The sequence below is a fragment of the Haliotis cracherodii genome, unplaced genomic scaffold, assembly GCF_022045235.1.
Source record: "Haliotis cracherodii isolate W230 unplaced genomic scaffold, xgHalCrac1.p SCAF_13, whole genome shotgun sequence".
Classification (NCBI taxonomy): domain Eukaryota; kingdom Metazoa; phylum Mollusca; class Gastropoda; order Lepetellida; family Haliotidae; genus Haliotis; species Haliotis cracherodii.
In genome coordinates this window covers 33027339-33048664 of record NW_027266268.1, presented here as the reverse complement: position 1 = coordinate 33048664, position 21326 = coordinate 33027339, and the positions used below count along the sequence as shown (strand labels likewise).

The following is a 21326-nucleotide window of genomic DNA, read 5'->3' as shown; positions in this document are numbered from 1 at the left end:
AACAGAGCAGAGTCTGTTTATCTCCCATCCTCTTCACGATCTGTCCTGATGGCTCTGTCTTGTGCCATACCAGGTTTTTCATATTTGTTCGTTGTTTAATGCACATTAATCTCCTCGCTCGTCAGGCTTGTTGGGAGTTTCCAAATACCTTTGTTTGTTGTTTATGGCCGCACTCAGCAATAATCCAGCTAAAATAAATGTGTAACTAATTGAGTGTGGACCAGATAATCCAGCGATTGACATGTGCCTTGATCTTACATTTGGGATATCATGACAAGCATCAACCAAATCAGCATGATCAACGAGCCTGACCACCTGATCTTATTACTTGACTCTCATGGGTTGCTGAAGATATTCTTAGGTTCATATTCTGACCCGGGTCATCACGTGTGTCTGACTTGTAACACCTGATATCTTGGCAGGAGGCAGGGTAGTAGATGCACCATACCGCTGTTTACCCATATGGGATAAATCTCAGCTAAACAAACAGAAAAATACCTCCACAACCTCATACTTCTCAATACAAAGTGATGGTAGAATTCATAGTTTCACATCATCAATATGATGCAACACAAAGACAGCCAGGGACCAGTCTATCACAGTTTAACTCTCTTGTTAGGAATCCATCATCCATGAAGATAAGGGTTAGAATAGGTCTTCAGCAACCCATGCTTGTCGAAAAAGGCAACTATGCTTGTCGCAAAAGGCGACTAATGGGATCAGGTGGTCAGGCTCGCTGACTTGGTTGATGCATGTCATCGATCCCAATTGTGTGGATAGATGCTCATGATGTCAATCACTGGATTGTCTGGTCCAGACTCGCTTATTTACAGACTGCCGCCATATAGCTGTACTATTGCTGAGTGCGGCGTTAAACAACAAACCAACCAACCATCTTCAATTGTTGAATTACTCCCTGGGGATTCCTGGCGAGACTTTGTCTCCAGCAACCAGTGCTGCTGATAAGAGGTGACTAAATGGATCGGGTGCTCAGGCTCGGTGACTTTGTTGATTTCGTGTCATCGTACCCTAATGGCAGGGATTGTTGCTCACAATGCCAACACTATATTGTCATATTGTCTAAATAGTTTTTGCCAGCTCTGCAGTTAAACAATTCCCAATCAGACATTTTGTTCCCAACTGTTGAGACCCAGTTAGGGTTGAGTAAACTGGGGTCGGATACCCAGGTAGTAAATTTGGCCTTACTGCTTGCACAGTTTTGAAAGATTGTGTTGTGTCACGGTTCTGTAAGCAATGAAATATCCTGCATTGAGAAGTGTACAACTTGTCTCAGAGACCAGTGAGGCTCTGGCCAAGTGGGAAGTAGGTGCGATATATATTTTTTCTTAATTACGGACTGGTCAAACTGGTGTTATATGCTACTCAACGTTTCATAGGGATATATATGACATTCTATTAATTATATGACCCGTGAAGATTCTGGGGTAGAATAGGTCTTCAGCAACCCATGCTTGCCGTAAAAGGTGACTACGCTTGTCGTAAAAGGCGACTAATGGGATCGGATGGTCAGGCTCGCTCACTTGGTTGATGCATGCTATCGATCCCAATTGCGTGGATCGATGCTCATGATATCAATCACTGGATTGTCTGGTCCAGACTCGATTAATTACAGACCGCCATCATATAACTGGCATATTGCTGAGTGCGGCGTTAAACAACAAACCAACCAACCAACTATTAATTAAACACTTGACAATTTCTGAGATTCAGTTTTATGTGTCATGGAAAGATAAAATATACGCCTATAAAAAAGTGGAGTAGTGCATATTATCTGCTCTTCAAGATTTATTGTCATATTCTTTAGGCACTGAGTATGTAGGTACTTGTTTCATGATTTATCAGTGTGTGGCATCAAGAATGAAAGTCAACAAGTCTTTGTCGTCACCCTAATGTTCAGAGTTTAATACTTCGGGGGTCAAATACCGTAGCAGAAGACATAAAACACCCTAGTACCTGCTAATTTGAATCACTAGGATCAGAGACCATATAATAGAAGCAGAATTACCACTCAATGACCAGGGGTTGGTTTGGGATGACTCTTGGTCTGAATAGAATGACAGGGATGTTACCGCTACCAAGCCGTCGGTAATCATGGTAATACCTCCCAAAAAGTTTCACTCAAAGAAAAAGATAGGAAATGAAAATATGATGGCTGTCTAAGAGTGTAGGTTTTTGAGGGCGTGTGAAGAAAAAGCTGATCCGATATCAAAAGTATTTTGTTTTAAAAATCAGTTGATATATCTCATTTTATGCTACAATTATAGAACTGTTATAAATAAACAAACATACCAAATCTACTACAAATGCCACAGGAAACTATGATCCGGTAAATTGCACAGGAACTCAGGAAGTGTGAATATAACTCATCCAGATGCAAGGAAGACACTTGTAAATATATCTCCAGATTTTCTTCATATCATATCATAATTAAATCCAGGCTAGATTTACTTGCAAAAATGCATGGTCTCCGGTTGGCGTAAATATAATAATAAATAAATATAAATATAATGAGATATGTTAATGCAAGCATGGCAGGATGCAGTGTAGGGTGTAGACCTGAAACCTACCGTGCCAGTCAAGGTGTCTACTGACTGCTGATCTACGCAAGTACGAGTCAGATTTATATCCCACTCAGGTTTGAAATGTTTAGTGACATTTTATTGTCATTTATATTTTGCCAGGACCAGGATTTATCTAGAATCCCAAACTAGGTGCACTAGGCAGCGGTAGAAAATAACATTTTTAGTCCACTAGTCCTTATAATGATAACATACAGCAAAACCCCAAAATATGGCAAATTTCTACCAGTCCTTATGATACCTTGACTACTGGGCAGTTGAGCAAGGACTACAGGACTATTTCCAGTTTCTACCGCTGCTAGGCAGGCAAATTTGTGAAAATAGTTAATACATGTAGTTCCAAATTGAGATTTTTTAAGGTTCTACTTTCTTGAATTTGGATGTATTTTGATATTGCATTTTATGCAACAATGTGTAATAACACATTAAAGCTCTCCGCTGTCAGCTTATCAGTCACCTCTACAGAGCCATAACATGAGTTATAAATTATAAATAACATGAATTAGCAAATTTTTATTATTCCATTTTGGGACATTTTATCAATATTTGGGCAGGCTTGTTCTGAATGTCTTGTTAGCGAGCACCAAGATCTGATTTTACTGAGATTGGTCATGACTGTCTCAGTGACTTTTTCCCTTGAATAATGATTGTTATTCAGTAGGAGATACTTTGATTATACAGTGACCTTGGATATGTATGAAGGTCATGATGGTATACTTTTGTATTTATTATATGTGCACATGGATTGAATGTGTTATCACTGAGGAAAGGTCAGAAGCCTTATGGATAAGCTGTTGGCCAATTTTTCCAAATGCTCAGGTTTGATTCCCCACAGACAGACAGTCAGACAGACATTTCATGACATATTTTAGGCTAGGAGTTGGCACTCATATTATTTTCTAAGGCGCCACGATTCGCTGTGCAGAGATGTGTCCCTTAGGCACGCCAGAAACCTATGATTGTGGGTTCGAATCCCGGTTAGCCCCAATTATGTTTCTAAGTTTGTCAGCACCATACCGGTGGGTTTCACCGAAGTGGTAAACGTGTGAGACCTGCATCACTTCGGGCTTTCCCCCCACATTAACGTGACACGCCGCGATATGACTGGAATACTGTTAAAAGTGGCTTTAAACCCAACTCATTCACTCATGATTTACAGCTGATGTATGGCAGTAAACAGAACAGATAACATCATGAGACAAACGTGTACTAGTAGGTTATACAGCAAGGGGCACCAGATGGCAGCTTCACGTGATGTACTTTTGCGGGCATTTAATCTTGTAGGTAGGAAAAAGCAGACAAAAGGACGTCATGGAAAAATGTGTTTAATTCTAAGGAGCATGTTTGAGTCAGTGGCTGCATGTATGAAAACTAACTCTAGTAAGACAGAGATGTTTAATACCATATCGGGTGTGCGACAGGGCTGCGTCCTGAGTCCACTACTGCATCTTCTTTATAAATCAACTTGTTGATGCTATTTATGAGAAATGGGATATTTGTAACTCCAGAGTGAGTGAGTGAGTTGGGTTTAACGCCGCTTTTAACATTATTCCAGTTATATCACGGCGTGTCAGCTTAATGTGGGAGGAAAGCCCAAAGTGATGCAGGTCTCAGACGTTTACCACTTCGGTGAAACCCACGAGCACGGGTATGGTGCTGACAAACCTAGAAACATAATCGGGGTGAACCGGGATTCGAACCCACAATCATAGGTTTCTGGCGTGTCCAGGGGACGCAACTCTGCACAGCGAATCGCGGCGCCTTAGACGACTGCGCCACCCGTGCCCCCTTTGTAACTCCAGAAATTAAGGATGTACTTTTACTTCAATTTACTGATGATATAGTTATGTTTTCTTATACAGTGAATGGTCTACAAGCGCAACTAATTGCTCTAGAGCAGTTTTGAGACACTTGGGGGCTTCAGCTAAACCTAGACAAGTCAAATATAGATGTATTTAGAAATGGTAGTATAGTTGTGCAATAGGAAAAGTGGTCGTTTCGTAATGTAAATATGAGAGTTGTTTCCTCTTAGAAATATTTAGGTTTAATGTTTTCCCTGCATTTAAATTGGTCAGTGGTCTGCAAAACACTTGCTGGTCAAGCCAAGAAGGCTCCCAATCTATAAACAATTTATAGAAAACGAGCACATTACATTTTCAACAGCCGGTATCCTTTTTGATAAAAAGATGTCACCAGTTCTTGTATTTGGTGCAGAGATTTGACGCACCAGGTATTTTGAAGAATTGAAAAGGTTCATGTGTCATGTTTTAAAAGATTTCCTGCTGTTTGAAAGTTTGCTTCAAATAAAGCCTTTTGAGGGGAGATTGGGTGCTCTACTGTATTTATCCAAACCCAGATGAAAGTAATTAAATATTGGATTAAACGTTTACGTATGTCACTCTATTGTTACCCTTACGAGATTTACTGGTTGCTAGGATGTTTAGATAATAATGGGAAACACACATAGGCATCTTTTGTCAGAACATTCATTATTTTCTTGTGGTCTTTCCTGTTTGGATTGCCAAAGATATTGGGGATAAGTTTTCATTTTTTTCTACCTTTAAAGAAAGGCTCGATGATATTTTCATTCAAGACTGGTCGGAAAGTATTAGATCCTCTCACTTTCTTTCACATTATGCTTCCATTAATCTGTGTTTGAACCTGAGAAATATTTAACTTAAAAGATAATTCTACTCTACGAGTGATATGTAAGTTTAGAATCTCTTTTCATTGTTTAAAAATACAAGATATTAGGAAGAACAAAGATATAGACTATTCAACTATTATTTGTACATATTGTAAATCTGGGTCCATTGAAGGTGAGGTTCCATGTTCTGTTTATCTGCGATGCCTTTACTTCCCAAAGAAACATATTTGCCATATTTTGAAAATACATCCGTAAATCTCCAAGTAATGTACAATTTACTCAACGCAAAGACGCACATACTATTATGTCAGTAACCATCTTTATCAAAGATTTCTAAGATTTGTTAATTTAGCAAATGTCCTGTCAGTTATGTGACTACCAACTTTTTTTCGTTTATTCAAATGTACTCCAGGCCACAAGGCCGAAAAACTGAATAAACATGTCTGTCTGTCTGTCTGTCTGTCTGTTGAATCCAGTCACCCAAAACAGATACCGTATTCGACTTAATAAGCCTCGCTAGAAATAGCAGGCTCTTATTGGAATATTATTCTGGTGAAAAAAAACTGTTGAAAGATTGTAAATTTTGTGGTTTATGCTGACAGCCTGAAATGTTTTATTCCAACAGATATATTTTTCCAGAATTCAAATGCCCATAATTAGGGATGCATATACCACATGAGTGCGCATTATAATAAGTAAGTCTTGTGTACATTGATCAATCGGAAGGGGTGCTAATTATAGGATTGTTCACTAGCCAATATATTAGCAAATATGGGCGTGGGCGCTGATTAGATCGGGGCGCTAATTACGTCGAATACGTTAAGTGTCCCTTCGTTAATGTCATCTGCTCTAATGTCATCTGCTTAAATGTTTCTGCTGCAGCATCCTGTGAGGTGAGATGTTAAGAAGCCTGACACAGGTTGTCGGACGAGTGGTCCGGTCAGGTCTGGCAGAGGTCAGGCTAATAAAACATGCACCAGTTACAAGTGTTGTAATCTGCAAAGTAAGTTGTGTGGAGGATAGTATCGTTGTGTTACCTTTTCGCATTCACATTTGTTTTCTGTTTAACCACCTTTGGTCTGGCTTCTTCATAACACAGTTGGTGGGTGTTGGAATTGTCTATTTAGGTGCTTTTTGATATCATTTGTAGATAGTGTTGTGCTGTGTGTGTTCAGTGGAGTCTAGCCATCGGTATCAGAAAGACATTTGATTTCTGTCAAAGAGTTTCATCTCTTGGTATCTCACACAGCGTAGAGTCAACTTCTTATTAGTCACTGTTAGTTTAAGCATCACGTTGATATGACGTGAGACTGTGGAAACCGGGACCGCAGTGGCACGTCAGAGCGCGGGACTATTTGTTTACATCAATGATTATACACCTGGGCCCCGTTCCACAAACCGATCATAGCGCTACAACTGTCATAAGCCTTTGTTAAAGAATGGGAGTTACGATCATCTTATAGGCGCAGGGTTGCTTCCCTTGGGATTACCAGAAACCTTCGATCGCAGGTATGATTCCCGGTTCGCCCTGATTGTTTCTAGGTTTGTCAGCACCATACCTGTGCTCGTAGGTTTCACCGAAGTGGTAAACATCTGTGACCTGTATCACTTATCATGTGCTTATGGCTTTTCTCCCACATTAAGCTGACACTCTGTGATATAACTGTAATACTGTTAAAAGCGGCGTAAAAGCCAACTCACTCACTCACTTTCTACTATCATCTAAGCGCTCAGATCGCTTTGCGGAACGGGGCCCAGGTAGTGGGTGATACATTCGCATATGTATATTCTGTCATCAAAGCATCTGGAAGGTTGTTCACAATCTATTAATAAGTTAATCTCCTATCTCTTGTACAGGTGTAAATTATGTATATATTCTAAATTATGTAATTTGCATCCCGTAATGTGTCACTTTGAGCATACATTCATCATCATCAATCTATGTTATAATCTCCTATCTAATGTACAGATGTTGTAAATAATGTATGTGTTGCAAATTAAGTGAGTGAGTGAGTTGGGTTTAACGCCGCTTTTAACAGTATTCCAGTTATATCGCGGCGTGTCAGCTTAATGTGGGAGGAAAGCCTGAGGTGATGCAGGTCTCAGACATTTACCACTTCGGTGAAACCCACCAGCACGGGTATGGTGCTGACAAACCTAGAAACATAATTGGGGCGAACCGGGATTCGAACCCACAATCATAGGTTTCTGGCGTGCCCAAGGGACGCAACTCTGCACAGCGAATCGCGGCGCCTTAGATGACTGGGCCACCCGTGCCCCCGTTGCAAATTAAGTAATTTCATTTTGTAATATGTCACTTTGAGCATTCTCGAGCTCTCGGTGACCATGGTCCTCAGATTTGTCAAAAGCGTATCGACCTCCAGTTGTGTTGCATCTGGGAGGTGCGTGTGGTTGGCTCTGAAGGATGTGACAGTATTGTCCTTGGTGTTGACAGTTGCAGAACAAAACTTAGTTGATTATCTCCAGTGAACTGTTTCATTTTTTCCTCTAGTTTTTACTCTGAACTTCTGTCCTCTAAAGACAAGGTTCTGGCCTCACACACGGTTGGTGATAAAGCGTGTTTCAATCTGCACATTTGCCATCGCGAAAATGAGTGATCTACATCTTTCTTACTTACTTACTTACTTTGGAGATTTAACGGGCCTGGCCAGGCCATTTAATGTGTTTCCGAAAGGGGCGAAAGTGGTGTGTGCAACCCAAGAGGGGGCTTTAGCGGCTGCTTATATAGAATTTGGGAATTTTGAGATTTGGAATAGATGCCGATGGGGTTGGGGAGGAGAACTAAGGGAGCTGGGTATGGTGGATGTTTGTTTGTTTATCTGATTTTGATTTGGTAGATTATAGTGTTTTTAGATGCATTTTATTAGTTCCGTTTGGATTAAGAATACGCCTAAGGCCTTGAAGTTTTCTAGTTTATTTTTTCTATTTCTTATTCATAGATTTCTTGTTTTATACATGTGGTTAAAAGAGTTCAAGTTTGAAAGTGCTCATTCATTTTGATGACAGTAAGTGAGCGAAGCAATCAACATTGATCACTTGACACCTGATCAGTGTTTGCTTAGAACAACAACAGTGGACACCAGTTTGCTAATCCTGCTAATCCCCAATGTTCACACATGACTACACTTTTCGTAAGAGGCAACTGACGGGATCGGGTGGTCAGTCTCGCTGACTTGGTTGATGCATCAATAAATGGATTGTCTGGTCCAGACTCAATTATTTACAGACTGCCGTCATATAGCTGGAATATTGCTGAGTGCGGCATTGGACAACACCTCACCTCACCTCACCTCACCTCACCTCACCTCACCTCACCTCACCTCACCTCACCTTGGACATGCGATGGAGATATTTGAAAAGTTAGCTGAATTAGAGGGCAAACATTACATAATAAATTGTCCTTTGTCTCACAGTTTCCCTCTGGAATCTAAATATGCTGAAATATATGATTTGACAGATATTACTTGGTGATCAATTAGCGCAGTAAAATCAACACCTACATATGTTCCTGTATTTTTGGACAGAGTCTGGTTCACACAGATTCCACTCTACCTAGACTTTTACAGATTTGAGTTTTATAATGTTGGTAGATAAATTTGATTTTTTGTGAGTTGACAACGCAGAGTGGCTTCTTTTGTGCACACCAGAAGCCTATGATCGCAGGTTTGAATCCTGGTTCGCCCCGATTATGTTTCTAGGTTTCTCAGCACCCGTGCTTGTGGGTTTCACCGAAGTGGTAAACGTCTGTGACCTGCATCACTTAGGGCTTTCCTCCCACATTAAGCTGACATGCCGTGATATAACTAGGATCTTGAAGAGCCACTCACTCACTCACTCACTCACTCACTCACTCACTCACTCACTCACTCACTCACTCACTCAGCTGCTTTCTCACTGAAATATGACCTCCTATTCTGATACGATACTTATTGGGGTCAAGATCTGATGACACCACAGTAGCAGGTCACGTCATTTAAAACCCTTGGACCACCCTATCGAAATAAATGATTGTGTGGGTTCTTGAGCCAAGAAGATGTCAGCTTTCTAAAACAATTCTGCTACATTTCTTTACCACCTTGCTTTGGAAATTTTGATCCTTGCAAAAGAAAATCCCCACAGAACACCAATACACCCTTGATAGTGCACCTGTTTGGGTGTAGATGCTATGGCGCTCAGAAACAGCAGGATGGTTAAAATGTCCACAATATAATAGTACAGCTTTTCATTTTTTGCAGTCTGAACTACTTGATTATATTTGTTTTTGAGATACAAAAATCTGATATGCTTGTATGAATCTTTCGTTTACATGACTGAGAATTTCAAAATAGGTCATGGCAATAAGTGCTTGTATTTTACATATAGTTTAGTCAGTTGTATTCAGTTTTATTCACTTTAGTCTGAAATTAAGTTACATTTCGGCTTGACTAACGAGTCAATGCATAGTCCAATCAAATCCAATCGAAATCTGGTTAGTAAACTGTCATGCAGATTTCGGTCGATTGCATGATTTGCAAAGCATGTGCACCGCCAACTCGTCGTCAACAGATATTTTTCATGTCTTTTCATGTTTTTGGTAAAGGTGTTCACGTGATTTGATACACTTTTGGATGTAAGACCCGTTTTATCACAATATAGAGCTTGATTAGATTGTCTTGACTGGACGCCGCCATTTTGTTTGAAACAAATGCAAGTGATACGATAGGTGGAATCTGATTGGTCCATAGGAGAAGCATAGAAGGGACATAACTCATAATGGTCACTGGTGGCGCTGCAATCAAGCCCGGGAATTCCAGCCTTGTTCGGCAAGGGTGGAAACTGGACTTTTAAAGTCCGTTAACTCCATTGTCTCGGGGAAAATGAGATATGCTCTGTCTTCATTGATACTGTTCTGAAGACATGTCGGTTTTAATCATTGAATTATTCTTCAAAACGCACCCAATGCATAAAGATCGCATCGCATGAACACACCAACATTTGGCTGTGAATGCACATGAAATGTGAGGGTTTTGTACAGATATAAGACAGTAGAAGGCATCAATCAGTTAGTTAGCGTTAGAATACCGTAGGGGTCACCTACGTACCCATACTCTTAGGATTAGCATTAGATATTAAGTTTATTTCGTAGAAGTTTATTCATCTTTTCTTCACATAATTAAGAGAATCATGTTTAGTTCCCTTTAGATCCTCCATAGTTTATTAATAGGTTGTCACATTTTGTTCTTTGGTCATTTAACAGGTAAGTCATTCAAATTTAGTTTAGTTTTCATTTTAGTTAAACCAGCTCTAAAATATTTAGTTCCACTGTGCAACAGATACTACATCTTCTAAACTGCCATTAAAAACCCCAATTTTTCCATGTGATGATAGTTAATCTGTCCTGACCATGCCAGATTAACTGTAGCCACATGAAAAAAATGGGTGTTCTTTATGATAGATTAACTATTGTCATAGTTAGTCATGAAAGAAGTCTGTTCTTTAACTTCTTTTGAGTAGTATGTTATTTAAATGACATTTTGCCGCCTCCGTGGGCTAGTGGTAGAGCGTCCGCCCGGAGAGCGGAAGGTCTGGGGTTCGATCCCCGGTCGCGTCATACCAAAAGACGTTAAAAGATAGTACTTGTTGTTACCCTGTCTGGCACTCGGCATTAAGGGGCTAAAGACTGGTCAGCTCGGAGTCAGTATACTGTGTCTGAGTGGGGTAATCATGTTAAACTGCGGCATGGTATCTCAGTGAGCTAGCACTATAAATCGGCATCAGTCCGGACTAGTACAAGCAGCCACAGACACTCACGTGCATGCACGTCGCTATATAAGTGCAATAATCTTGGACACGACGTTAAACCCAAATTCACCTCACCTCACCTAATTTACATTTCATATTAAAGGGCCAGACATCTGGTATTATTATCCCCCGCCACGAAGTGGAAGGGGGATATAGGAATGGGTGCCGTCCTTCCGTCCTTCCAGCCGTCTGTCCGTCACATTTCGTTTCCTGAGCAGATCTTGAAAACCGTACCATATTTCTTCACCAAACTTGGCACATAGATAGACCTAATGGTGAATTGGTGCCTTTTGATAGTTTGTGATTTAAAAAAAATTTATTTTTCGAGTTTCCATGGCAACGACTTTGATTTAGACTGAAAATGGCAGTAGTCCTCGTTTCCGGAGCAGATCTTGAAAACCCTACCATATTTCTTCTTCATAATTGGCACATAGATAGGTCTAGTGGTGAACTGGTGCCTTTGGATAGTTTTGGATTTTTTTTAAAAGTTATTTTTCGAGTTTCCATGGCAACGACTTTGATTTAGACTGAAAATGGAGGTAGTCCTCGTTTCCAGAGCAGATCTTGAAAATCGTAGTATATTTCTTTACAAAAAGGCCCAGTGAACATAGTTCTCAGGAGCTAATGCATTGCACACACCCGACATGTCATATTGGCGGGGGATGTGAGTATTTCATGCTTGTCTTTTTATAGGTGTGGGAACTTGCTTTGTGTAAATACATGTAGTGTAAAAAGCGGTGTGCATTCTGTGTAAATACATGTGGTGTAAAAAGCGATGTGCATTTTATGTAAATATGTATAGAGTAAAAACCGGTGTGCATTCTGTGTAAATACATGCAGTGTGAAAAGCGGTGTGCATTTTGTGTAAATACATATAGCATAAAAACCAGTGTGCATTCTATGTAAATAAGTGAAAAACCAGTGTGCATTCTGTGTAAATATGTATAGAGTCAAAACCGGTGTGCATTCTGTGTAAATACATGTAGTGTAAAAAGGCGGTGTGCATTCTGTGTAAATATGTATACAGTAAAAACCGGTGTGCATTCTGTTTAAATACATGTAGTGTAAAAACCGGTGTGCATTCTGTGTAAATATGTATAGAGTAAAAACCAGTGTGAATTCTGTGTAAATACATGTAGTGTAAAAAGCGGTGTGCATTCTGTATAAATACATATAGCGTAAAAACCGGTGTGCATTCTATGTAAATAAGTGAAAAACCAGTGTGCATTCTGTGTTAATAGATATAGTGTAAAAACATGTGTGCATTCTGTGTAAATACATGTTGTGTAAAAAACTGCACAGTGTGTAAATATGTGTAAGAGTAAAAGATTGGTGTTCAAACTGTGTTCATACTCATAGCAGATTTACACAACGTGTGCACTCTGGTTTTTATGTTTATAACTCCATAAATGCAAGTCAATTTGTATCAATAGATACATCAACAATAATATCTTCACAGGCTGCTTTTATGATGATGAACACAAAAAAAACTGACGACAATGAAACCAGTGACATCATTCCGCGGAATCATCATGATCTGGCTGAAATATTGCTGATGTGACGTTAAATATTAACTCACTCACTCACTCATTCTGCAGAATAATGCAACACAAGCTGTACCTATTCTATCATCAGCCAAAAAGGAAACCGCAGTCCGTAAGCAAGCGTGGCCGAATTTATTTTGGGTGTGCTTGGTTAGCCAATCAAATGCAATTAAATCACTAGCTACTTAGCTGTTGAATCATGCATTAATTCATGGATCACCCGAAGTCAACCTAACAGGTCGTTTCTGTTTAAGTCACAAGCTGGTAGGAGATCACGATACCTGATACCAGGTCTAAGTTTGTCCTACATACTTTAGTTCACAGATGTAATATCGGAATATTGTGCAAGTTTTATTGCATAGTGGTAGATTGTATGGCCAACATCAGGAAGTATGAAGCTGGTTGAAAGAGGTAGTGTCCGTTGTTTGATAGGCATTCCTTAGAAGTTGACGGATGACAAAGTAGACACAATTTATGGATAACAACTTGTTGTCCATACATTGTGTCTACTTAGGATGTAGTGACAATGGAATGGTGGTTAAATCCTGCATGAATTAGACAAGCAGTCCTGACAATAGCCATTATTTTATTTCGCTGATTTCACTAATTTCGCCCCAGCTCAGACATTCACATAATGGTTCCTTCCATCACCTGGTCAGCTGATAGCTGTGACCACATGCTGAATACAGGTGATCCTGGGAGGTGTGTGTTTGTATAATTACCAGCCAAAAGTGTCCAGTCATGATCACACTTGGCATGTGGGTTATATATACTGCAATAAACGCCCAGTCACAGAGACAATTGGTCCAGGTTATGGTCATATATTCTGCTGTAATCTGCCCGCTCAGCTGTGATGTAACTGTTATACTGCTGACTTGGCTGTGATGTAACTGTTGTATTGCAGACATGGGTGTGATGTAACTGTTATATTGCTGACATGGCTGTGATGTAACTGTTATATTGCTGACTTGGCTGTGATGTAACTGTTATATTGCTGACATGGGTGTGATGTAACTGTAATATTGCTGACATGGGTGTGATGTAACTGTAATATTGCTGACTTGGATGTGATGTAACTGTTATATTGCTGACATGGGTGTGATGTAACTGTTATATTGCTGACTTGGCTGTGATGTAACTGTTATATTGCAGACATGGGTGTGATGTAACTGTAATATTGCTGACATGGGTGTGATGTAACTGTAATATTGCTGACTTGGCTGCAGGGGTCCGGAAAATTTAAAATCCCAATCGGACATTTACATTTATGCCACGCCCCCTTCAAACAGCGTGTTTTAGTACGACTTTTTACACACAAATTACAAGTTGTTACGTATTCATAATATGATGAATTATGAATTGTTTCAATTTAAATTGTTTCATTCACCGGACAATTAATAACAAATAATATCATTTTAGATATATATGGAAAACATACGTTTGTTTCTGTTATAATAATGATCTGTCAACGTTGTGAACGGTCTAATTAATATTCATGAGTCTGCTCAAGTGTACGCATTGTAACATTTGGATCAAGACTATTATCCCATATTTGGTTATCACGTGACCTCACGGGAAAAGGGGTTTTTTTTAAACTAAAGATTATTTAAAAACAAGACAGATAATATAATCATAAATCCTAAACTATCGTTGATAGCAATAGTTATTTGAATACTTTTTCATCTGTACTTAATTATTGACCATAAAAAATTTGATATCGATCGTCACAGAAAGCAAAATGGCGGTCAATCAAGATTCAATATACGACTAGCTACTGAAAACAATAAAATTTGCAAATCCTCGTTGTATGTCAACCAAGTGAAAGTCGTTAGCCACGACTTACAAAATGATCATTCAGACTTTGAGGGTTTGGCAGATCCGCTCGACTGATCTGCATCGGTCGACTGGCTGTCGTCACACTTTCGCTTCTTGTCTGAGGTTACGTATCGTAGCATTGCGAGGATAATGAGGTACATCTTACTTACTTATATTGGAGATTTAACGTGCGCTTTCCGACTACAAGCGTATGTCGCACATCGATGATGCAAGGTATTTATGTACAGTTGTAAACACATTTTACTCAAATTAACAAGATGTTCTCAGTAATAAATCCTCGATTAATCAGTGTCAACTCAGTTTATTGCCTATTACAGTGATTGACCGATTGGACTATCATTCTTGGTACGATGTATTTACAGCAATCAAAACAAACAAAGCTTGTCAGTGTAGATAATCTTCATTGTGTTACAACTGCAGACAGAAATTGCTCAGTTCTAACTGTTGATCATGTCCGGTCAAAATTTAAGAATGTCTGGACAATACTTTTTAAAATGTCTGGACAGAAAAATTTAAATGTCCGGTAAGCAATATTTTAAACCGGACATTTGAGATTCCCAATCGGACATGTCCGGCGCATATGACGGTTTCCGGACCCCTGCTTGGCTGTGATGTAACTGTTATATGGCTGAAATGGGTGTGATGTAACTGTAATATTGCCGATATGGCTGTGATGTAACTGTTATATTGCTGACATGGGTGTGATGTAACTGTAATATTGCTGACATGGGTGTGATGTAACTGTTATATGGCGGACATGGGTGTGATGTAACTGTAATATTGCTGACATGGGTGTGATGTAACTGTTATATTGCTGACATGGGTGTGATGTAACTCTAATATTGCTGACTTGGCTGTGATGTAACTGTTATATGGCTGACATGGGTGTGATGTAACTGTTATATTGCTGACATGGGTGTGATGTAACTATTATATGGCTGACATGGGTGTGATGTAACTGTAATATTGCTGACATGGGTGTGATGTAACTGTTATATGGCGGACATGGGTGTGATGTAACTGTAATATTGCTGACATGGGTGTGATGTAACTGTTATATTGCTGACTTGGCTGTGATGTAACTGTAATATTGTTGACTTGGCTGTGATGTAACTGTTATATGGCAATAATATCAATTGCTGGATTGCCTGGTCCAGACTCAATTGTCAGACCACTGTGATATGAATGACTGGAAAATTGTGCAGTGTTAAACAACAAACAAAAACTAACTGTATTAAAAATCATCAGAGATGTGAGATTAGATATATTTGGAATAGTTCGTGCACCTGGTGCAAGTGCCCTAATTAGATTGTTTTGTGCACATTCCTATAACAGCTATCAGTAGATTGTTTTGTGCACATTCCTATAACAGACATCAGTAGATTGTTTTGTGCACATTCCTATAACAGCTATCAGTAGATTGTTTTGTGCACATGGGCACATTTCTTTGATAGATATCAGTAGACTGTTTTGCGCACATTTCTTTGATAGACATCAGTAGACGGTTCTGTGCACATTCCTTTGATAGACATCAGTAGACTGTTTTGTGCACATTCCTTTAATGGAAATCAGTAGACTATTTTGCACAAATTCTTTGATAGACATCAGTAGACTTTATTGTGCACATTCTTTGATAGACATCAGTAGACTGTTTTGCGCACATTCCTTTGATAGACATCAGTAGACTGTTTTGCGCACATTCCTTTGATAGACATCAGTAGACTGTTTTGTGCACATTCCTTTGATAGACATCAGTAGACTGTTTTGCGCACATTCTTTGATAGACATCAGTAGACTGTTTTGCGCACATTCCTTTAATAGACATCAGTAGATTGTTTTGTGCCTTCGATAGACATCAGTAGACTGTTTTGTGCACATTCCTTTGATAGACATCAGTAGACTGTTTTGTGCACATTCCTTTAATAGAAATCAGTAGACTGTTTTGCACAAATTCTTTGATAGACATCAGTAGACTTTATTGTGCACATTCTTTGATAGACATCAGTAGACTGTTTTGTGCACATTCCTTTGATAGACATCAGTAGACTGTTTTGTGCACATTCCTTTAATAGACATCAGTAGACTGTTTTGCACAAATTCTTTGATAGACATCAGTAGACTTTATTGTGCACATTCTTTGATAGACATCAGTAGACTGTTTTGTGCACATTCCTTTGATAGACATCAGTAGACTTTATTGTGCACATTCTTTGATAGACATCAGTAGACTGTTTTGTGCACATTCCTTTGATAGACATCAGTAGACTGTTTTGTGCACATTCCTTTAATAGAAATCAGTAGACTGTTTTGCACAAATTCTTTGATAGACATCAGTAGACTTTATTGTGCACATTCCTTTAATAGAAATCAGTAGACTGTTTTGTGCACATTCTTTGATAGACATCAGTAGACTGTTTTGTGCACATTCCTTTGATAGACATCAGTAGACTTTATTGTGCACATTCTTTGATAGACATCAGTAGACTGTTTTTTGCACATTCCTTTGATAGACATCAGTAGACTGTTTTGCGCACATTCCTTTGATAGACATCAGCAGATTGTTTTGTGCACATTCCTTTGATAGACATCAGTAGACTGTTTTGTGCACATTCCTTTAATAGACATCAGTAGACTGTTTTGCGCACATTCCTTTGATAGACATCAGTAGATTGTTTTGTGCACATTCCTTTAATAGACATCAGTAGACTGTTTTGCGCACATTCCTTTGATAGACATCAGCAGATTGTTTTGTGCACATTCCTTTGATAGACATCAGTAGACTGTTTTGTGCACATTCCTTTGATAGACATCAGTAGACTTTATTGTGCACATTCTTTGATAGACATCAGTAGATTGTTTTGTGCACATGGGCACATTCCTTTGATAGACATCAGCAGATTGTTTTGTGCACATTCCTTTGATAGACATCAGTAGACTGTTTTGCGCACATTCTTTGATAGACATCAGTAGACTGTTTTGCACACATGGGCACATTCCTTTGATAGACATCAGCAGATTGTTTTACGCACATTCCTTTGATAGACATCAGTAGACTTTATTGTGCACATTCCTTTAAAAGACATCAGTAGACTGTTTTTTGCACATTCCTTTGATAGACATCAGTAGACTGTTTTGCGCACATTCCTTTGATAGACATCAGCAGATTATTTTGTGCACATTCCTTTGATAGACATCAGTAGACTGTTTTGTGCACATTCCTTTAATAGACATCAGTAGACTGTTTTGTGCACATTCCTTTGATAGACATCAGTAGACTGTTTTGTGCACATTCCTTTGATAGACATCAGTAGACTGTTTTGCGCACATTCTTTGATAGACATCAGTAGATTGTTTTGTGCACATGGGCACATTCCTTTGATAGACATCAGCAGATTGTTTTGCGCACATTCCTTTGATAGACATCAGTAGACTGTTTTGTGCACATTCCTTTGATAGACATCAGTAGACTGTTTTGCGCACATTCTTTGATAGACATCAGTAGACTGTTTTGTGCACATTCTTTGATAGACATCAGTAGACTGTTTTGTGCCTTCGATAGACATCAGCAGACTGTTTTGTGCACATTCCTTTAATAGACATCAGTAGACTGTTTTGCGCACATTCCTTTGATAGACATCAGTAGACTGTTTTGTGCACATTCCTTTAATAGAAATCAGTAGACTGTTTTGCACAAATTCTTTGATAGACATCAGTAGACTTTATTGTGCACATTCTTTGATAGACATCAGTAGACTGTTTTGTGCACATTCCTTTAATAGACATCAGTAGACTGTTTTGCGCACATTACTTTGATAGACATCAGTAGACTGTTTTGCGCACATTCTTTGATAGACATCAGTAGACTGTTTTGTGCACATTCCTTTGATAGACATCAGTAGACTGTTTTGCGCACATTCCTTTAATAGACATCAGTAGATTGTTTTGTGCCTTCGATAGTCATCAGTAGACTGTTTTGTGCACATTCCTTTAATAGACATCAGTAGATTGTTTTGTGCATATGGACACCTTTCTACTTCAGGACATTGTTTTGTAATCATTGGAGCAGTCCTTTAACAAATTTAAATAGATAAAAAAAAAATTGAAATTGTTTTTATAAATATGTGCATATATATTTATATATCTAGATATCATTATTAGTTCATCAGCTCTGTTATCAAATGACTGTAGAATGTGAATGCAAATACAGCTTTTTAGTGTTGTAACAGATGGGTGTTTATACAGGCATACACGGTAGTGGCAGGGTTATATACTGGCATAGCTACTTGTGTCGACCAGTCACACACTGACTACACACTATATCATACCTTTCACTCTCCCCTCTTTCTCCACAGAACATGTCATCCGCAAAGTTTGGGCTCTCAAAAAAACTCATTGGAACAGAAAAGAATATATGGTAAGTAGTTTCGATATACATTGTGACCTTTTGTTGAATATGTGTGAATATTTGCAGTTTTGATCGAAGGTGGAGGCCGGGTTACAGGTCAGGCATGTTTCACAGTTGTCATCGGAGATAACGTAGGATGGGGACCGTATCCAAATCTGAAATGCTTTTTTAGTTAGGTCCTCGTGTTGAATTACGAAAGAAGAGACAACTCACTCACTCACTCTGTATCATAAGCTTGAGATTCAACACGGCTGTTGTTTTAGCTAGCTGTTAAGGGTGTAGTATCTAGTTGGTACAGTGTTTGATATGCTCCCTGTAGGAAGGAAGGAAGGAAGGAAGGACAATCTAGTATTGGCAAGGATTGGGTCACATGACCTTACGATCTGATAAACATGATAAACTGATTGTAAGCGTTACTTTAGGAGAGTGAGTGAGTATGTTTTTACACTGCTTTTAGCAGTATTCCAGCAATATCGCGGCATGGGACACCAGAAATGGGCTTCACACATTGAAGGGAATCGAACCTGGGCCTTTGGCGTGACGAGCAAACACTTTATCCATTAGGCTACCCCTCCGCCCCTACTTTAGCATGTTTAGCAGACATAACAAGGGAAGATATTGCTTGTTTTCATAATCTCATATTCTTTTTTGTTATTTGATTTTTTTGAGTGGTGATTTTGCATGAGCAAGTGATCAGAGTTGCCTTGACCTTTTAAGTTTCGTTTCACCTCGCTTTGTTAAGCTCAAAATGTCACATGGACACAGTTGATTTAGAAGATGGTTTATTGTCAACTAGATGTATGTTCAAAGGCTATGTAATCATTACGAGACCCGGGTTAGAATAGATTTTCAGCAACCCATGCTTGTCATAAGAGGTGGCTATGCCTTTTTCAAGAGGCCAGACTTGATTATTTACAGACAGCTGTCATATTGCTGGAATATTGCTGAGTTCGGCATTAAACAACAAACAAATAATCATTAAGACAATCAGAATAGCATCCATAGGTATTCTCCCAAAATAACTTCAAAGAACATACCAAAATCACTGGAGTCTATAACAGCTAAGTTAATGGGCCAGTCAGCTGCTGTCCCCCATCTTCCTGAGGCAAGGGAGTTAACTGACTTTAAAAGTCCAGTTTCCACCCTTGCCGAACTAGGCTGGTATTATGGAGTTACATTTGGGCTGGACTACGTAAACACTGAATGATTAATAAAGAATGAGTTTTTCAGGAGTCAGAAGATTTTCTTTTAACATTTATGTATTACACTTAGTTTTCATTCACATATTTCATCAGCAAACAAGCGTATTGGTAAATCTAAATAATTTAATTCAAATCTTTTAAAAATTCAATAGGTATGAGATTAATTTTACAATACTTTATTATCTACCGCCTTTGCCATGGTGTGTGCATTTCATCCAATCGATGACGTTTCACGCAAGCACACACACACATGCACCCACACGCTTTAATATTACAAATGTTAATTATCTATGTAATTAATTCTTGGAAATCAATTTTTATATAATAAAAGTATTGTAATAGTAAGACGAGATGACGATGCATGTGGAGTTTACTGCCAGTGGCATGATTATGTGCGTTTCATCCAATCGATGATGTTTCACTCACTCACCTATGCGCGTGCATGCACACACACGCGCACATGCACACATGCATCAGCTCACACACGCACCTACTCACACACACGCGTCAACTCACCTACCCTCTCAGTGTGTTCTGTCTCTTCTAGGGTGGAGTTCGGCAAGCTAGCTACAGAATGTAAAGCTCTCAACCTGGGTCAGGTAAGTTCAGCTACAATGTACCTTCATTCCAACATGTTTCTCTGTTAATATACATGTCCTTCACCTGACTGAATACAGACTCCACATGGCTGATGGATTGGTATTTTATCCATGTGAGCTGATTGATGGGTATTTCATCCATTTTATCTATTGAGGTGATAGATGGGGTATTTTATCTATTTAAGCTGATGGACAGGGTATTTTATCCATTTTATCAATTAAATGTGAGATGATGGATTTGGTATTTTATCCATTTGATCCATTTGAGCTGATAGATGGGCTATTTTATCCATGTGAGCTGATGGATGGTTATTTTATCCAGTTGATCCATTTGAGCTAATGGATGGGTATTTTATCCATGTGAGCTGATGGTTGGGTATTTTATCCAGTTGATCCATTTGAGCTAATGGATGGGTATTTTATCCATGTGAGCTGATGGTTGGGTATTTTATCCATGTGAGCTGATGGTGGGGTATTTTATCCATGTGAGCTGATGGTTGGGTATTTTATCCATGTGAGCTGATGGTTGGGTATTTTATCCAGTTGATCCATTTGAGATGATTAAGGGGGTATTTTACCCATTTTATCTATTTGAGCTGATGGATGGGTATTTATGCATTTGATCTATTTGAGCTCTAGGTTTACAGGCCGATGTGCAGGCCTTGCTCCAGGTCTGCCACATGAAGCTGAC

At 39.0% G+C, this 21326-nt stretch overlaps 1 protein-coding gene across 4 annotated transcripts in view; it reads left to right on the top strand.

The window, feature by feature from the left end:
• LOC139459870 (kynurenine aminotransferase-like) overlaps nucleotides 1-21326 on the top strand; it is a 40369-nt gene that overhangs the window by 5949 nt on the left and 13094 nt on the right. For 2 of the 4 annotated variants that reach the window (XM_071241578.1, XM_071241579.1), the window contains exons 2-3: nucleotides 18782-18843; nucleotides 20584-20635. In XM_071241578.1, the coding sequence (XP_071097679.1) occupies nucleotides 18782-18843; nucleotides 20584-20635 (114 nt within the window). Of the gene's footprint in view, nucleotides 1-6129; nucleotides 6251-14623; nucleotides 14643-18781; nucleotides 18844-20583; nucleotides 20636-21326 lie in introns of those variants that run through there. The other 2 variants (XM_071241577.1, XM_071241580.1) reach the window with 2 other exon arrangements.